The 19,206-nt window shown below is 37.0% G+C and overlaps 1 protein-coding gene across 3 annotated transcripts in view; it reads right to left on the reverse strand.

Annotated features, from left to right (window-relative positions):
• Window positions 1–19,085, reverse strand: part of LOC121428472 (endoplasmic reticulum transmembrane helix translocase-like) — a 31,273-nt gene extending 12,188 nt beyond the window's left edge. For all 3 annotated transcript variants that reach the window (XR_005971797.1, XR_005971798.1, XM_041625100.1), the window contains exons 1-19: window positions 18,820–19,085; window positions 14,046–14,135; window positions 13,083–13,276; window positions 12,641–12,760; window positions 12,064–12,172; window positions 10,619–10,795; window positions 9,502–9,631; window positions 8,882–8,937; window positions 8,070–8,196; window positions 7,159–7,296; window positions 6,562–6,682; window positions 5,289–5,443; window positions 4,420–4,595; window positions 3,786–3,896; window positions 3,224–3,349; window positions 2,292–2,400; window positions 1,332–1,444; window positions 372–464; window positions 76–172 (exon numbers count right to left, since the gene is read on the reverse strand). Coding sequence is in view for 1 of the 3 variants with exons in the window: in XM_041625100.1 (XP_041481034.1) it covers window positions 76–172; window positions 372–464; window positions 1,332–1,444; window positions 2,292–2,400; window positions 3,224–3,349; window positions 3,786–3,896; window positions 4,420–4,595; window positions 5,289–5,443; window positions 6,562–6,682; window positions 7,159–7,296; window positions 8,070–8,196; window positions 8,882–8,937; window positions 9,502–9,631; window positions 10,619–10,795; window positions 12,064–12,172; window positions 12,641–12,760; window positions 13,083–13,276; window positions 14,046–14,135; window positions 18,820–19,074 (2,497 nt within the window). In the remaining 2 variants the exon portion in view is untranslated. The remainder of the gene's footprint in view (window positions 1–75; window positions 173–371; window positions 465–1,331; window positions 1,445–2,291; window positions 2,401–3,223; window positions 3,350–3,785; window positions 3,897–4,419; window positions 4,596–5,288; window positions 5,444–6,561; window positions 6,683–7,158; window positions 7,297–8,069; window positions 8,197–8,881; window positions 8,938–9,501; window positions 9,632–10,618; window positions 10,796–12,063; window positions 12,173–12,640; window positions 12,761–13,082; window positions 13,277–14,045; window positions 14,136–18,819) is intronic.
• Between the last annotated feature and the right edge of the window lie 121 nt (window positions 19,086–19,206).

A 19,206-nucleotide genomic window follows, 5' to 3' on the forward strand; every position in this document is an offset into this window, starting at 1 on the left:
CACATTCTTTAATTAATCAAAGTATTATTATCTGTGGTTTATACACGTTTATACCACTAACTAAACAAAACTTACCAACATGTGCATGCTTTAGAGCTCCTACGTCATTGGTACCATCTCCACACATGAGGGTCGTATATCCAAGACTCTTTAGTGTGGTAATTACATACTCCTAAAGTAAAGAAAAAAATAAATAGATAAAGAGTTTGTACAATAAGCAGCAGCATTAGTAGTAGGAGAAACATGAAAAAAAAGCAAATATATTTCTACAAGAAAAGTGCATACTAAAAGAACTTTTAAAGGATCATCATGAAGGTACTTGCTGAATTATAACTTAGAAGAATGAGATGTAAAACTCAAACAGACCTCACCTTTTGTTTGGGTGCTACTCGTGCAAACACTTTAACCCTTGGTAAAATTCTGTTCAGAAAAGTTATATTGGTGGTTTGTAGGTGGGTTATAGCCTGAAAAATAAGAGAGAAAAAAAGAACATTTGATTACAAAAATACATTTAGATTCTATGGAATAATATTCCAACTTCAATAAGAACTGCAGCAACACTTACAATCCTTAAATTTCAACCTACTGAGAACTCTTAGACCTTAACTCCAGGTTTAACACAAAACTCACAAACTTTATTATTTTGTATTTTTGTTGTCTCATTAGCAATGCGACTAAGATTTGTGACATCACACCTGAACAAGTTTCACTTTTGCATACTCAATATATACCCCTAAACATCTATTTTGGTATTTTCCTAATGATAGCATAAACTCAAATTGGCATGAATTACTACAAAGTGAAACGCCTCTGGCAGTTTCGCCTGCATTATGCGTTTCAATATAGCAGTAGTACTGACTTTGAAAATAACTAATATGAAAAGTTATTCACAAAAACACAATTCGGGTGAAATTAAGCACTAGGTTCATCAACCCTAAACATTGGTCACATGACTTGACACTTATGCAAGGTGATCAGTGATACTTGATTACCCTTACTGTATGTTCAAGTTTGGTGATTTCAGTCTTTATACTTTCTGACATTTCCGAAACTTAACCTTGAATAAGTTTTCGATGTTGACAATGCCACTGCCATTGAAAAGAGGCACCTATAGTCTCGCTCTGCTATACAGGCCAGGCAAAAAATGATATATAAATCAACATATTACCTACATGTACATGTATAGGAATAAAAAAAATATATTTATCACAAAGCTTGGTGGTATTGCTAATGGGATAATCTCCATAGCCATAGTAATATCAACTGCTCATTACTTTCTTATTGGTTGTCAAATTGCTCATTCTCCTTTAATAATGCTGAGTTAACCTTACCTCTCCGGTAAGACAAAGATCACTGGCCAATAGAAGGCGCACTTCCCCTGCAGATGGTATCATGGGATACGTCACCGTGTCATCGATGGACTGCCAATGCCATTCATCATATTCTGCAGAAAGCAGAAAAAAACAGGATCTTCACAGCATTTTCTATGTTAAATGTATTGTTTGCTTTTGATTGATCCAATTGATCTAAACTATATGGAAATCCATCATTGTCATAATTTTTCCACAGGAAATTTGCACATGGACCTTTGTAAACAAAGAGAAGCACACTGAATTCTAAAGAAAACGACGGATGTATGAATACACATCATATCTAGGAAATACTTTGAACAGACATGTATTTTAGATGTTGACATTGCTGGCCGTCCATTGTTGCGATTGATCAAATCAATCACAACTCTTTGCAAGACGGGGCCCTAATATCATTCTTGTGAATTCAGATCATGTAACACACAATACACACTGTAATATTACTGTAACAGATAACACAAATATTTTATAAATAATGCCATGATCTATATCAAAAGTACAAAACATGTGGCTAGCAGGAGGAAGGTTCATTATTTACAAGCTTCATGTTTTTTTTAAATTTAATCATACCTCATAAACTTCATCAATATTTTAAATTCATTATAGCTTTAAGTTCTTGATAGATCATGCTGTTATGTAGACTTAAGGAAGTCTTTGTATGTACAGGTAAAGGTGCTATTTTTTTTAATGGCTGTCTTGTTGAATTGAATTTGCAAGGTTTCGTAAATTTGTTCATCAATGAAATAACTCAAAAATATGGGTTTCTCATCCATGATACACATTGTCTATTAAAATTCAAATCAAACAAGATTACAATATATATCATATAATTACAACTCCCATTTGCCTATTCATGATTTTACTTCTCATTTCTACTCAAATATAAATCCCTATAATCCATTAATTCAGATGATTACCTACCGTTCTCAGTGGGTGGTTTTAGGATAAGAGTGTGTGGTTTCTTGGTGAAGCGTAGTTCTTTGGCGACATGGCAGGCAGTCAGAGGGTTATCACCAGTAATCATGGTGGTCTACAGGTAAAAAACAAAAAAGGAAATTAAACATTTGTTGAATTGATAACAGCAAGGGGTACTCATGATGAAAAAAAGCTGGTGTTTCTGTCAATGTTACACCCCCCTGAAAAAAACACCTTCCCTAAAAATGGCCATAACTCATAATAAAGATATACACTCCAACATTTTTCAAATATTCATTATTTCTTTTACTATCATGACTATATTTGTCATAACTGTATTCTTTGACATCGCCATCATCATCATAATGACCACCAACATCAACACAAACATTACAATCACAATATAACCATCGTAATCTTCATCATAATCATCACCAAAGCACTATCATTAGTAGCGACAAAACCACCACCATCAACACCATCATGATCACCACCACCACCATCGCCACCACTACCACCAACACCACCATCACTGTAAATGATCATTATCCCCACCACCAAAACCATCATGATCACCACCACTACCACCAACACCACCACCATCGCCACCACTATCACCACCATCACTGTAAATGATCATCACCCTCACCACCAACACCATCATGATCACCACCACTACCACCAAGACTACCACCATCACTGTAAATGATCACCACCATCAGCATCATAATCTTAACCATAATCATCACCAAAGCACTATTATCAGTAGCAGCATAACCACCAACACCATCATGATCACCACTACCACCACCATCACTGTAAATGATCATCACCACCACCACCACCATCACCGACATCACAATAAATCATAATCATAACCACCATCATAAAATTTGTAACCATCATTATCAGAATTAAAGTGGTGTTTTGATCCTTACATAGTGAGAAGCATGCTGGATCTCCTTGATCGCTGCTTTCGAATCAAATTTCAGAGGACAAGAGATGATGACAAAACCAACAAAAGTCAGGTCTTTTTCAACCTCATCACGAGACAGGTCACGCAGCTACGGAAGGATAGGATATGATCATAATATCATAGAAAAGTAAACAATTAAATGTATACAGAGTAAACCAAACCAATGTAAAATCAATACCAAATGAGCAAGGGACATGAATAGAAATGTGAAAGTCGGGGGTTTGATATCAGGCATGTCAATCATACCTCTTAGAAAATCATTACAAGAATGAGATGTATATAAAGAAAGAAAAATAAAAATTGTTTTGGCATGATGCAGATCACATCACAAGCTATGGACTCAATGAATTCTGGATTTTTAGTATGATTCATGGAAGGAGACAAGTTCTTCTTCAATAAAACTTCTTTTGCACAAGGATAGCATAACTATACTTGGATTAATACAGGTTTCACGTCTTAAATCTATATACAGCAATGACAGAAGCAACACAAAGAGCAACTTCATCTAGGTTCTAGGGTCTCACCTGTTGTGAAGACATGTGACCTAGCTTCCTGTGTCCGAGGGCTAGCACCCTAGCACCTTGCCTAGACATCTGTGAGTGAACTTCATCATAGTTTTCAGGAACAACTGAGAACTGTGGAATAAGACCAAGACAATGTAAATTTTATTAGAGCAGTTTATGATTCATGCAAAAACATTTGTACTTTCATGAGACATAAACATTGGGTCTGTTTTATAAGACTAACTATGGTAACCATCATGGAAAACTTCCATTATAAAGAGTGAGAACGGCCTATGTGAGTACTTTAAAGCAACTGCATTTAATGCTTTAATCATGTAATACAATCAAAACCTGTTAAAGTTTCTACAGGTATATAAAATGGCCACCTGTCTATAAAGATCACAAATTTCGTTCCCCTTGAAAGAATTTATTAGATGCTGATATGTCTTATCTGAAAGCTGCCATAGTAATAGTGCTTTTAAGCCAGCCACATTCAAAGACTTTGTCAGATCTGACAACTTGTTGGACCAAAAATGTTGATGAAATGCTCTCTGATCATGAAGATAAATTTTCTAGTCTCCCTTGTGTAGTCTTTATATACAAGTTTCACTGTGTGTAAATGCGATGACTGAATGGTGGATACACTGTTTCCTACCATTGATCTTAGTGTTTCTGGGGCACCCTTGACGGAAGCCAGATAGGTGCAGTCTACGGAGCCATGTTCCTGGAGAGAAGCAATCACTGCCATCCTCTTGAGGGCGCTAGAGAAGTGAAAGCGTTGGACAATCTTCAGGGGCTGACTGCGGATTCGATGGGGAATCACAACATCCCCTGCAACAATATGAAAGATGTTTCCATGTATTGAAAAGTATCATTGTCATTGACCTATGCCAGGGAAGTTGACCCTGACCTTTCGATGAATGAATGCAATTCCTCAGCATTTCCCAAAATTTCTTTGGCTGAAAAGAACTCTTAATTGGTACATAATTCACAACCAAGATTTCAATTAGCAGTTTTGGGGCCGTATGATAGTTGATTAGAGGAAATGTTTTATTTCATGCATAAATTAGCATAATTGATTCATAAGGTGAAAAATCTTATTACTTAAAAAATATCAACCATACAGCCTTGTATGTTTCGTCGAACACTACCACTGCAAATTTTCACGGCGCTCGCGCGATCGAAGGACAATATCTCAGGGGGCAGAATCCACCCCCCTTCCCAGCTGTGAGAGGGGTCCAAATGACCTGGCTCTTTTAGGGTTAAATAAATTCTCACCAAAAATCTGTCCTTGGTGAGGAGTGAACTGTGTCTGGTGGTTTTAATGAAGATTCATTCTTGGTACAAAATATACTGTATACTGGGATTAGTTGAGCTCCATTATGTAAGTCAAATATTCACCCAATATACACTACATGTAATTGCCAAACATATTTTAGGTGCATGTTACTCTAAGTTAACTTTATATATTAAAACTATTCACAAATATTTTGTTCAGCCAACTTAAAAGTTCTAAAAACTTACCCTTGGTGAGTGTCCAGTCCACAGCGGTCAGTGTGGCCTTCTCCAAAGGATCCCCTACCAGGGTATCGTCCAGCTGGGCCAGGGAATGACAGGTAGCAAGCACCTGAACAGTATCTAAGGGCACCTCGGTGATGGTGCAAAGCTTGTCTTTACCCCTGCAAGGTGAGAGAAGGTAAAACAATAGTCAGAGATGACAGTGATAATGATGGTAATGATTCAATCAATTCAATTCCATTCAGTGCCATTTTGAAGCCTGCCATTAAAGGAAACCAAAACCCAAGAAGAGAAGTAATCTTATTGGAAAGAGTAAAATGAGAGGAACAATTTAAAAAAAGTTCGTCAAAATTGGTTAAGAAATAAGTAAGTTATTGGAATTTGAAAACTCTTGTTGTACTTTCTACGGGCATCCTCAAATTGGCAAACGTGCTTCAAAATGGCTGATTTTGTGGACAACTCTCCATTTGTTTTGTACACAAATTTTCAGATTTTCCTCATTATCTTTCAAATTGCATCTTGCCTCCTTCTGAGCACAACATATATCATGGGAAAATATAATCCACACCATATATGTCAAGGTCAGGAGGAGATAATGTGAAATATGTAAAATAAAGGGGAAAATCTGAAAATATGTGTACAAAACAAATGGAGAGTTGTCCACAAAATCAGCCATTTTGAAGCACGTTTGCCAATTTGAGGATCCACATAGTAAGTACAACAAGACTTTTTAATTGTCCATAACTTGCTTATTTCATAACCGATTTGCTTATTTCATAACTTTTTTTAAATTGTTCCTCTCATTTTACTCTTTTCAATAAGATTGCTTCTCTTCTTGGGTGTTGGTTTCCTTTAATAAGCTTTATGAATCCAAGGCCAAGGGTTTCTCAAGTCAATCAGCTAGTAGGATTTCATTACATGTACCTTGTAACACTTATTTCATATTACAATCAATGAATACATTTATGAAATAGGGTCCTGGCCCCCATCTTACAAAGAGTTACAATCGATCCACTCAATCGTAACTCTATAAAAATTCATCAGTGTCATAATTTTTTCCACAGGAAATTTGCAAAATGTCCTTTATGAACAAAGGCGAACACACCAAATTGTAAAGAAAATTATCATTTTATGAATATACATCATATCTAGAAAACATTTTGAACTAACATACATTTAAGATGTTGCTGGCTGTCCATAGTTATGGTTGATCGGATCAATCACAACTCTTTGTAAGATGGGGCCCTGATATAAATGGAGAAGAAGATAAAATACTTACGGTAAACCCGCTACTCCCTCTACCACTAGGTTATCACTGGTGAGTGTTCCTGTCTTATCAAAGCAACAGATGTCAACCTTACCAGCAAACGGGATACGGAATGGCTCTGTGCAGTATACACCTGGTCAAAATAAAGGAAGAAAATATGCTAAACAAAAAAAGCACTGGTTGAAAATATGCACTTACAGTAATTATTGGTAGGGAGTGAATTTTTATTAAAAACTGATGTAGTGTAGTTTCAGAATGTCTGACTTGAATGTACACTTGTAACTGGTAGAGTAATGCACTTTCAGACAATTTTAGCATCTGTGAACTACCCCTATCATCATCATAAACCTCATCATCATTACAACCACTAACACCATCAGTCAACAGCTGGAGAGAGAGCTCAATCACAAGATCTGTGGGTAGCACAGAGCCAGGTACAACAGCACCACCTCTTCTATTAACGAGCTTACCTAGTTTGGTGAGTGCAAGCAAGGAGTTCACAGCAAGGGATAACTCAATAGGGAGCTCTGGGGGTACCACTGAGGTAACACAACGGCACCAGCACCACCACCACCACTAACACAACCATTTTTCTACAAAGGATCTTACCTAGTCTGGTGAGTGCAAGTAGAGATGAGTTGACAGCCAGGGATAACTCAATAGGGAGCTCTGGGGGTACCACTGAGGTGAGGATGAGGGTGCACTCCAAGAAGAGCTTGTACTTATTCCGACTTGGATCCTTCGTTCCTACAAGATTCATAAATGAAGCGAGGTTTAATTTTTCATCTACAGACTGTCTACTTTCCATTTGGATCAGTCCTACAGGGTATTATCCTAGTTCGTCAACAACCAGTTTGTCTAACAACTTGATCTAATTAGCCATTTAGCCCATTCAACATCTTGTCTTATTCCAGTTCAATACGCTATCCCCATTTTGTCTAATATCCACTTGATCATTTACGGTAGTCTTTTTCAAACTGCTATCAATTTTTTTTACTTTGGACACAGGTGTCATATCTTATAAATGTATGCATCACTATCTAATTATCTATCTATAAATTTATACAAGATTATGGGTTAATAACAGAATAAAAGGTATACATGTACGTTCCCAGGATTCAAGACGGTGCTGTTGGAAATAGGTACAGGCTGCGGACAGCGCCAACAGACCAAAGACAACAACATCATGTGACGCTTACACATAAGCCATGTTCTCACTACCCAAACTCTGAATCTCAGTTAATATATCCTTTGGCTGCTGTTCCAAGATCTTGGCAGCTTAGCTCTCTGCTTTCTGCTGTGTAAAGTGACGTCAGATGATGTTTGGACCATTGCATATGTGTACTGTGCATTGGCTTAACGACTGGCTGATGACTGACAGCTGCATGCAAATTAAGTTGATGATCTTTGTAATGACGATAAAACAATTCAACGGCGCCCTCTTGAACCCCGGGAACATACCTTTAACAATGTTTTCTGAGAGGTATGAGAGCTTTTCTGAGATATAAGCATGTTCTCACCTTCTATCCAGACATATGAAGCAGCAGCAATGGCAAAGATGAGAAGGAAGAGAATAAAGAGGAATGTTTCTAGATTGTTGGCTGTCACTCGCTTTACTCCATAAAGGATCGTGCTCAGTAATTTACCCTGGGGAGAAACAAGACAATAATTACCATTTTCATTATTCATAATAAAGTACAGGTAGCAGCAGCAGTAGTAGTGGCAGTAGAAATAGCAGTTGTATTATTAATAATAGCTGGATTTATAAAGCGCTTTTTGCCAGAGGATACAAAGTATATACAAAATATTATTACGCTGCTATTATTACCCCGGTTTTAGCTCGAGCTACCATCACCGGCGCTCAGTGCATGCAAGGAATTACTCCTGCCAGGTACCCATTCACCTCACCTGGGTCAAGTGCAGCAGTGTGGATAAATTTCTTGCTGAATGAAAACATGCCATGGCTACGATTCAAACCCACGACCCTCTGTTTCAAAGGCAAGAGTCAGAACCACTAGACCACGATGCACCCACATAAGCATATTAGCAGCAGGAATGAGAATCATTAAAATTTTTAAAAAGTAATCGGTCAATACTTTTTGCAACTTTAATCAATGAGAGAAATACAATATCTGGTTCAGTGATCTAGGGTTCTAAAGGGTATTACAATTTATTTTATCCGACATGGTTATGAAATCAAACAACATATTGATAAAGATCGGCTACAAAATTTTCTGCCAACTGTGACTATTTTAAGCAAACAAATCTTTAAACAAATATATACAGAATGTGATTTATCAATGTGATTTTGGCTAAATTCTCCTTTACATACCTGGGAAGTATTAAATCCAGTTCTCAATACGTAAGCAATGCAGCCGTTATCGGTAGCTGTAGGTGAAAGACAGAGAATTATACTGGTTACCTGAAATGAGACTAATTTCTTCAAAAACTAATAAAGTCAGACTGAGTGGGAATGAAATTTGAAAACAGAATTAGGTAAAATAGTATATTATCCTTCGATTTTATTCTTTGACTATTTGGTAAATTGATTGAAATGAAATTATTGTAATAAACTCAAAAAAATAAGAGAGGAAAAACAACTTGATGACTGTGGGTGGCAGAAGATTTGGCATCTGACAAGTTGTCAGCTCAGACAAATTTCTTTGGATTTGATTGGCTGAGAAGCAAAGGAAATAAGTGGGGGGGGGGTGGTATTCTATGGAATGATTTGTTGCAAATTTTTCTTACAACTGTTATAAGCTACAGAAATTCTTGCAGCTGATTGACTGAGGGTGTTTAATCACCAACAGAATGCTTCATGAAATGATTTCCAGTTGTCTGAATGTTACTACGTTATCTGTCAGATGACGACAACTTATCAATATCAGTACAGGGAACTTTCTTAAAACACCCCCCCCCCCTCAATCTCTATCATGGCAACAGCTATCATACCTTTTAGTCCTGGGGCTGACTTGTTAGGAGGGGTATGCTGGACCACCTTAGTACCTCCAGAAAGGACATGAAGTTTGCTATCAAACTGGAGGTCCAAGATGCGATCTGGTTCTAGTCCTTCTACTGGCTCCTAAATGTTGAAATGGGTGAAATATATGATTATGTTTTGTAATACATTGCATCAACTTCCATCCATACATTTAGAAATCCTGAATAACTGTAAAAGTCTAAACTAAATAAAAGCCCACTATCAAAACCTTACATATTTTTCCTTTCAGAATTGACAAATTGTAATATCACTTTTCAGGAAGCAAGGAAAGAAAAATCTGGGAAATTATTTAGGTGGGGGATATCAAAGGAAAATTTAGGGGGACATTGCATGTTGGTATTATCATTTTTATTTTCTAATTTTAGTTTTTACTGATTTTATCTTTAGATTTTTTCAACTTTTTATTTCATTAATTTAATTTCATTTATGACTTTACTTTCTTTCTTATTTTTTTCTTTCCATAATTATTTATTTGACTGATTGATTGTTATGGAAAAATTATATCTTTCATTTTTTCACAATTCCAATTCAAACATGGGCAAAACATTGCCTTCAAAGACAGATCATTCAGTGAACACCTGTTGGGTAATTCACTGTTCATAAAAAAAGACAAGTTTAACTATAAAGTGACTTTCATTTATGTTTGTTTCTTTTGCTTAGACCTAGTGACATGGTATTCCTTCAAACTGTACTGTGTTTAATGTTTTAAATTGGATTGTCTTTAAGATTTTGTTGCTTGCTTTTCATAGTATTCTTGAATCAGCACCACAATACAGTCTTTCATTTATCAATTACTACAGACCAAGTAGGTCTTTGCACTCATCCACTTCTGGCTACTTTGTTATTCCAAAAGTTTCAAAAACATGGGGGGATCATTTGCTTTTGCATGCCCCACTTTGTGGAATAGACTTCCTGAAAACATTAAAAAATGTACCTCTGTCGAGACTTTCAAAAATCTTATAAAAACTTTTTTATTTAACTCTTAGCTCTTCATGCTCCTTGAGCACTCCACAGAGTGGATTTGGTGCTTTATAAGTCACATTATTATTTATTATTAAATTAATTCACCTTCATCTGAGGAACGGATTCTCCTGTTAACATAGACTCATCCACAATACATGGACCCCTCAGAAGCAGAAGGTCACAAGGGACAGGATTGTCATTCTGAGATCTAGTGATGGAGCAGATGTCACCAGGTACAAGGTCACTGCTGAGGATGGGGCGCCACTTACGGTTGCGATATACCTGGCATAAAGACAAACACAACATAGAAAAACCATATTAGTCATTATTACCTTAATTAACGTCACATTGCTTATTAAGTGTTACTTTGATAAGTTTGTGAATAACGTGAAATCAGAAGTAGTGATAAGCAAACAGGCATATAAATTGTTCCAAATAATAGCTTGAATGACACATTGTACAGCCTTAGGTAGTAATAATATTTACTGGCTCTTCTTTCGGGAAACATCAAATATGTCGCCCTTAAAAGAACCATATTGCCCTCATCTACAGACTCTGGCCAATATGAATATTATAAACAATATCAACTACATTTATCCACATGATGTGATCAAGAGACTCCAACGTGGCAGATAAAGTGAAATTTATAATTCTCACAACAAGGATTCCTTTCTTCATAGAACCAATTAAGAGTTGGGTGGAGAGTGGTAAGCATAGATCAATATCTGAATATGTTTAAGACTATATGAACTAACCCATCTGATGAATGCATAGTATCAATATACATGAAATCTATGCACTTAACATCTTAAATGAGAGTTCATGGAATTTGACATACATGTATAGGCCAGCTGCTTGTATGTTAGGTCCAAAATCAAAATTTAATAAAATTCATGACTCGTAAGTCTTAACAAACCCTGGAGATACTTTCGAAAGCACCGCCTTCCTGTATGTATCATATATCGTTTATTCCCTACCTGTATCATATAAGGTTTATTCCCTACCTGTATCATATAAGGTTTATTGCCTACCTGTATCATATAAGGTTTATTGCCTACCTGTATCATATAAGGTTTATTCCCTACCTGTATCATATAAGGTTTATTCCCTACCTGTATCATATAAGGTTTATTGCCTACCTGTATCATATAAGGTTTATTGCCTACCTGTATCATATAAGGTTTATTCCCTACCTGTATCATATAAGGTTTATTCTCTACCTGTATCATATGAGGTTTATTCCCTACCTGTATTCATATAAGGTTTATTCCCTACCTGTATCATATAAGGTTTATTTCCTACCTGTATTATATAAGGTCTATTCCCTATCTGTATCATATATGGTTTATTCTCTACCTGTATCATATATTATTATTATTATTATTATTTATTCGGCATAATGAAACATAATACTAAATATACAAACAATAGGATAAGGAGAGTCACATGGATGCCGGGAAAGGATGGACCTAGTTCTTGTATGGTTTATTGCCTACCTGTATCATATAAGGTTTATTCCCTACCTGTATAATATAAGGTTTATTGCCTACCTGTATCATATATGGTTTATTGCCCATCTTCCGAATCTCTGTCAGGTTTCGGAGCTGTTGATGAACCAGTGTCGCCTCAAACGTCACCAGCATGAACAAAGTAAAGACACTGGCAAGGAATCAAGACAAGAAAAATATCAATCAGGGACAAGTTTCATAAACCCTATGGAGTAACTCATATGGAATCCTTGATTTTGATTGGCTGCTGAGCCTTGTTACCATGGTAGCTGCTATGACGGCAAAGTTACCATGATTGTAAATCATTTATGAAACATGCCCCAGGAATCTAATCTACAGGCACAGATAAGTGTGACAAAATACTAAATGTGATAATATAAACTCAAGATCTGGAAATTTCTCCAGTTTTGAAAAGGAAAAAATAACAGTGAAGAGCATGATATATGTAGTTTTAAGGAAGAAGGCAGTCACATACATGCAGGGTCATATTTATTCAGTTGCGGAACAGTGATTTTGGAACAAGAAATTTAAGGTAATAGTCAAGGTTAGAGGTGACACAGGAAAAACTTTAGTTGAATCGAACTGAATTGAATTGTACTGAACTAAATTGAAAACTAACCTGTAATACCAATATTCATCAAGGCACCATAAAGCCACACAGAAGACTTGAAATACAAAGAAAGGTGCTGTTGCCCTCTCCTTGAAAAGTTCTTTGAACTCTGGAGGCTCCATTGTCAACCTGTATATGGAAGATAAATCAACTTATATGTACAAACAGATTTATCAAACACCCACCTGACCCCTTCCCTTGATTTTGAATGGCAGAAAAACATGATATACGGTCAGATAAAACATAAAATAAGTCCATTCATGAGGCGCTCCCCTCGACCAAACATATGCCCAAGAAGATGCATACTGTACCCTGAAGCCTCTACATTGAGTCATTATCAATGGAAGCCTTCAGAGCTTATTTCATCCATACAGATTCCAGATTTTTCCTCTCCTACATTTTAGCCATGAAATGTATCAATTATCACACACAAAAATAATAAACTACTCACTGATTGTCTCCAAACTTCTTCTTGGTGGCCGCAACCTCTGCATCATCCTGATAACCCTTCCAGGATTGGTAAACCTTGATGGCGTGACTGACAGGAAACTCCACGGCCTGGAATCGCTTCTTCTCCTCCGCATCATAAATGTACTTTGTCTTCTGGAATGTGAACCACAGATCTCGCTTCCCTGTGCCTGGATGCTGTGGCCAGACCAATTAGAGATGGAAATGTTAACAAATCAAATCAAAATGCTTGGGTACCTTGTCAGAATTCGAGGCCTCATCTTCTTGCAGGGATCCCACAAGACTGTGATGCATTTCTTCACACATCATTATAGAAAAAACAACAATGAGGAATGCAGTGAATTTGACATAAAAATCATGCATAGCCGCCGTTTTGCGAGATTCCTGCTATTAAGTGACACAGAGTTTTGACAAGGTACCATAATAGGGTTATTTGACTGCATAAGAACTAAATATTTTCTCCTAACCTGAAATTCAAGATAACAAATATAAATGTAGTCATGTAGAACACTCCACAATTTCTTTTTTCTACTATGTGTTCACACACGTTATAGTCTGTATGGAAATGGATCAAGGTCTTAAGATCATTAACAGCCAATTCAAGATATGAATAATACAGTGCTTAGGATTCACTACCGTTTCAACACCCTTTTTAGCCTCTCAAAGACACCAATCAATAAGATGCAAGTTCATAATGGATACATTGCAGGACTTCACACAACTAGTATTCAATATAAAGTGCATTCGGTCAGAGGGGTTATGGGCCCGGGAAAATATTACAAAGAGATACAGAAAGAATTCACCCCTGAAATGCTAAAGGGTCCGGGAAATTTCCAATGGGTTACGTTGGCTATTGTTAAGCTCAAAACATAGCCCAGGGATTGTTTATTTTTTTCCCTGGTGAGAGATCGTAAAGGGATTGACTACTGACTACATGAATGCTTACAATATCTGTGTGAAGCTGGACCAGTTCTGGATATCCATTGTTGGCTGTAGGGACAACCTTCACCCAATCAGCATCAAAGGGGTTAGATTCCTGGAGAAAAAAAGGTTATTTATCACTGGTTGTATGACTACATCAGAAAAATAGAAAACTTAGTTTCCACATCTTTTCCTTCATTTCAATACAGCAAGTCCTATTCAGCAAAAGCTGTTTCTACTTCTAGCGCACAAATATAAATATTGAAACAGTAAATTCATTGACGTAAAAAAGATCATCATACAAACACAAAATCAAAAGTTAAAAAAATAAACATAAAAATGTCAAAACACAATATCAAGAACATTAATTACAATCGGTAAAATGGACTAAAAGACAAGAAAAACATAAATTTCTGGGAAAAACCCAATTTCGGGTGTCCGGACACTATATTTTTTAACTTGAAGCCTTCTTTTTTGTCTTTTGATTACACTAAAAATGTGAATTCAATAATTATAATCATCTTCTATTTTGTTCTCTATATACATTTTGTACTTAAAATTGATGAAACTTCGCTTTTATTTTTTTCCAAATAACTTTCTAAAATTGATTGTCCGGACAGTCAGTCTGCAAGTCCCCATGTTAATGAGCAAATGAGTTAAGATTTATCCAAGTCCTCTCGTGGCTGAATTCATGTCCTTGCAAAATGTCATGAATTGTGACTTTCTTTCTCAAAGAATTTTTTCCGTGAGTAGTATTAATTATTTTTTGTACCATAGGAAAGAGTAAATGTTACTCTTTTACATTGGTAATTTCTTTAAAATAAGTGAATTTTCTACCTGAAAAGATGCCTCAAACAGAAATTTCTTCCTCTATTTTCACTTGCAAATTGTGCAAAATTTTGTGTTTTCGGCACAAATATTATTTATATCATCAGAAAACTCAAATTCTTTACTTTCTTAGAATGTCACTTTTGATACATGTATGTGGCATCTTTTAGATGGGCCAGTAGCCAGCTTTTTTCTATCAAGATGCAAGACAAGATTTCTGAAATTTCTGAGTAGCATAAAATCCAGAGTTCTGATTGGCTGAATAATGTTTTCAAAACAGGCGCAGGTATTATTTGAAGAGATTAGGCCTACCACATGGTGAGTGTGACCTTGCAGAGGCCCAGTGTGGGGAACACTGGAATTTGCGTGGGTGTGTGGTCTCTGTGACCAATCAGAGCGCAGTAGTCTTGTTTTTGAGCTGGTAAATGTACTTGGCCTATGAAATCTGGCTGCTGACCCATCTAGAATATCTCTTCTTTTAAAATTATATCATATTAAAGCTTAGATCTTCAGCTTCATCATAATCTAAAAATCATTTGTGCTCAAACAGAAATTATGTGAAAAAGTAACAACACGATCATAAGGACGCTATCGGGGGTGAAGAACAATAAGAAAACAAGATGGCGGCGTAAACATCGGGCAAGTCTCTTCCATCTTTTCATATTTTTCTCATTTTTTTGATGAATTCTTGTTTAAAAATAAAATCCATAGTGTAGAAATGTCGGAAATGGAGTTGTATCCCATGTACATGATTTAGGGCTAGATCTTTTAAAGTAGAAATCTTGGGGGCGAAAGTTTCAGGTTTTCTGGTGGTACACACAAATAAATAGAAAGGAAGACCTGGCTTCGTTTAGAGTAACCTTTCGTTTAATAGTATGGTAGTGGATCGTATTACTGAACACTTCATGAATTCAGTCATATCAAACGCATTATTCTCATAAAATTGATCAAACTTTCACCATAAATACACAATTACCTACAAAATATAAATATGTAAAAATCGATCTTTTTCTATGATATAAGCTTCCAATCGGACCCCTCTTCACATGTGAAATATTTTGGTCACTTGAAAAAGGTATCGTATTACAGGCCTCGAAATAGGATTTTGGGGGGGGGGCAAGGCCACTTTTTTGAGGGGCACTTTTTCACTGAGGCCAAGCAGCAGAGGGCGCCAAGGCCATACAGAGGGGCACCAAGGCCACTTTTTAAGGGGCATGTAATAAATTATTTGTAGGTGTTACAGTTTCGCGGCGTGGGGGGGGGGGGGGCTTTCCACAGTCGATGTTATACATCAGATTCATTACCAAACCACATTATTTACTTAAGAAAAAATGAACTTTAATAGTCTGACAACACTCACTGTATAAGGTTTTAAAAGAAAGTTTCATTATTCTTCAGAATCACTTCAGGACAGGATAACACATCATTGCATTGCTTTGAGTCTTGAATTTGACATCCAACATGTAACATGTACATATTAACAAATCAAGTAAAAGTACCTCTGGTAGAAGTAAATTTCATCAAATTCTTTATCCAAATTACCTCATGGCATGCCAAGTAGGCCTGGGACGAATATCCTTTTTGCCATTCGATTGTTTGCCAGAGGAAACATTCGATTAGTTCGATTAATCGAGATTCCTGGAATATCAGAAATCACGCACTCAAAAATTGACCTACTTCCATGACCTAGCGGTAGCTGCGCTTATTGATATGGGCTGATATGATGGGAGTGGAACTTGGAATAAATGCATTGTATACAAGGAACATGTACTTGTACTGTGTTTGTCATTTATCCCGCCCTCTATACACACAATGAACGAATAGCAAAGGAGTTGTACTGTGTTTGTCATTTTATCCCGCCCTCTCTGCACACAATGAACGAATAGCAAAGGACTTTGAGAACTGTGCGTGACCGCTATGGTGCATGGATGTTAGGCCTGGGACGATTGTCATTTTTACCATTCAATAATTTCCTGAAAAAATAATCGAATGATTCGATTGTTCGTCGGGAATCAGGTCTTTTAGGTCACAATAGTTGACCTACTTTATGGTGACCTCCCACCCATGAATAAATCTCCATCAAAGTCACATGTTTAGAATGAAAGTAGGACCTTTTTCCCCTTCTCCATGATATTTATATCAAAAGAAACTACATGAAATGAGATTAAAACTTTCAGTTTATTGTTCCAATGAAAATCCTTCCTAAATCCATGCTGGTACTCTGGTATTATGCATGCATCCCTCCAAGTGCCACACCCCTGCATATGAATGAATCAGCCCAGGGGCCCGTTGCAGAAAGAGTTGCGTTTAAACGCAAGTCAAAAAATCAAACGCAAGTCCCAAATGCGCGCTGTTGATTGGTTAAAAATCAAGTTGCGCATGATTTTTTAGAGTTGCGATTGATTGCAACTCTTTCTGCAACTGGCCCCAGATCAGAGTTCAAAGTCCAAAGCCCAAAGATGTAAACAACTCATTCATGAACTATTCTTTGAGACTGACCCCAGGTGGAGCATTTCTTGAACAATTACATCCCTTGCCCACACCATGTCCCCGCCCCCACTTGTGGCACTGCCCACGATTCTACACATGTATTTAAAAAAAAATATTTTGCAAAATATTTAATTTGAAATACCTTTTAAAATTACGATTTTTTATCATTTGAACCTACATGTATAACTGGGTCTATTTTTGGAGACTAGTCGAGAAAGTACCGGTGAAGACTGGCACATGTTGGAATGTAGTTTTCATTGTGTGAGGGGGATAGAAAAAAGGTTGCATTATTGTTTTGAAACATGAAAGGAATTCTCCGGCTCCCACCCTTATCTTTCTCTCTCCCTCACACACACACAGATGGGGGAGGGGTCAATTTATTTCTGAAGTCATGACCTCTCCTGATAAGGGAACCACGTGCCTTCTTCTTTGTTTCCCCAAAAGTTTCATTGGCTATCCGAAGGTCCAATCAGCTCAAGTGAGCTTGGTTGTGTGTTTTCTTATTGTTTTGTGCACGCAGACAATGAACTCATTTTGTGTATCAAGGGCTCGTCCATTCTTATGCTGCAGCTTACATAGCATATGTAAAGCGCACTAGCTGCCGGCCGGCCGCTAGCGGTGTATAGCTAGCTCATCGTTCGGCAGACTAGACTGCATACATGCACTGGACGTTGCTGGTAAAGCTAAGATATTGGATACTTTTTGAGATCGGAGAAAAGTTTTCCTCGCTCAGAAAAAAAGGTGCAGACTTTCAAAAGGGGCACATTATATATCAGAAAAAGGGCACATTTATGAGAAAAAGGGCACCACGGCCATATAAAAAAGGGCACATTTTTAGTGGCCGTAACTTTTAGCAAAAAGAAGAAGGGCATGACGGCCAGTAATGGGGCATCGACGGCCATGGCCGTCGATGGCCGTCGATTATTTCGAGGCCTGGTATTACCGAACGTGTGTTTTCTATGGGAAAAATTGAGAAAACAACAAAATCAACGATGAGCTATTTTGACCATATTTTAATATTTTTAGAATGTTAAGACTTTGAAAATGTGTTTTTGACGATTTTTCACCATCTTTCTATTCAAGTTCCATTTGGAAGGATGTTGCAAAGTTTTGAGCGTATGAAATTATTTTCTGACGCGTACGATGCGCGCGTTTGGTAATACAAGGCCGGTCGGTAATACAATCACTCACTAGCAAAAATAAATGATTGAAGCCTCGCGCCTCCTTCCTGGCTACCTGACCTCAGCTGTGGGACAAAAACAAAAAGTTTGGGTGGAAAAAATCATGCTTTTGTTGGTGTTGTTTCTTTTGCAAAGCAAGTCTCCAATATGGGAGATTATCTCCCTTATTGGAGAGAGTCTCCCATATTGGCCGTGCGCCTCTACTGTCCAAGATTTCTCCCATTGGCCATCGCAGATCGAAAGCTTTGCCCCGCCGCGGCCCCGAGCCGGCGGCGCGGCAGAGCTCGTTGATTTACGTACCTTCCTGCATGTGAGCGAACACCTCACGTGTATTGACCAATGGCAGAACAAGCAGACCAAAATTTGGACACATCCTATGGCTGCTAAAACGATCAATCCAGCTTCCAAATATTCACTGACCCCATAGGCAACCACCAAAAGATATAGCCATGCAATGTATATAAATATAAATGGGAAAATATATCCATGGAGGACTAAGGGCCGCAAATTATACGAGGTGACACTCTCAATTTTTTCTTCCATGGAAGGTGCCATATTGGAAAAAGGTACAAAGATTACAATTCACTTGTTAATATGATTAAATTTTATTTTTTAATACCAATATATCAATCAATTTGTCATTTTTAAAAAATACTAAAGAATATACATATTATTTTCAATCTGATA

The sequence above is a fragment of the Lytechinus variegatus genome, chromosome 15 (assembly GCF_018143015.1).
Source record: "Lytechinus variegatus isolate NC3 chromosome 15, Lvar_3.0, whole genome shotgun sequence".
Classification (NCBI taxonomy): Eukaryota; Metazoa; Echinodermata; class Echinoidea; order Temnopleuroida; family Toxopneustidae; genus Lytechinus; species Lytechinus variegatus.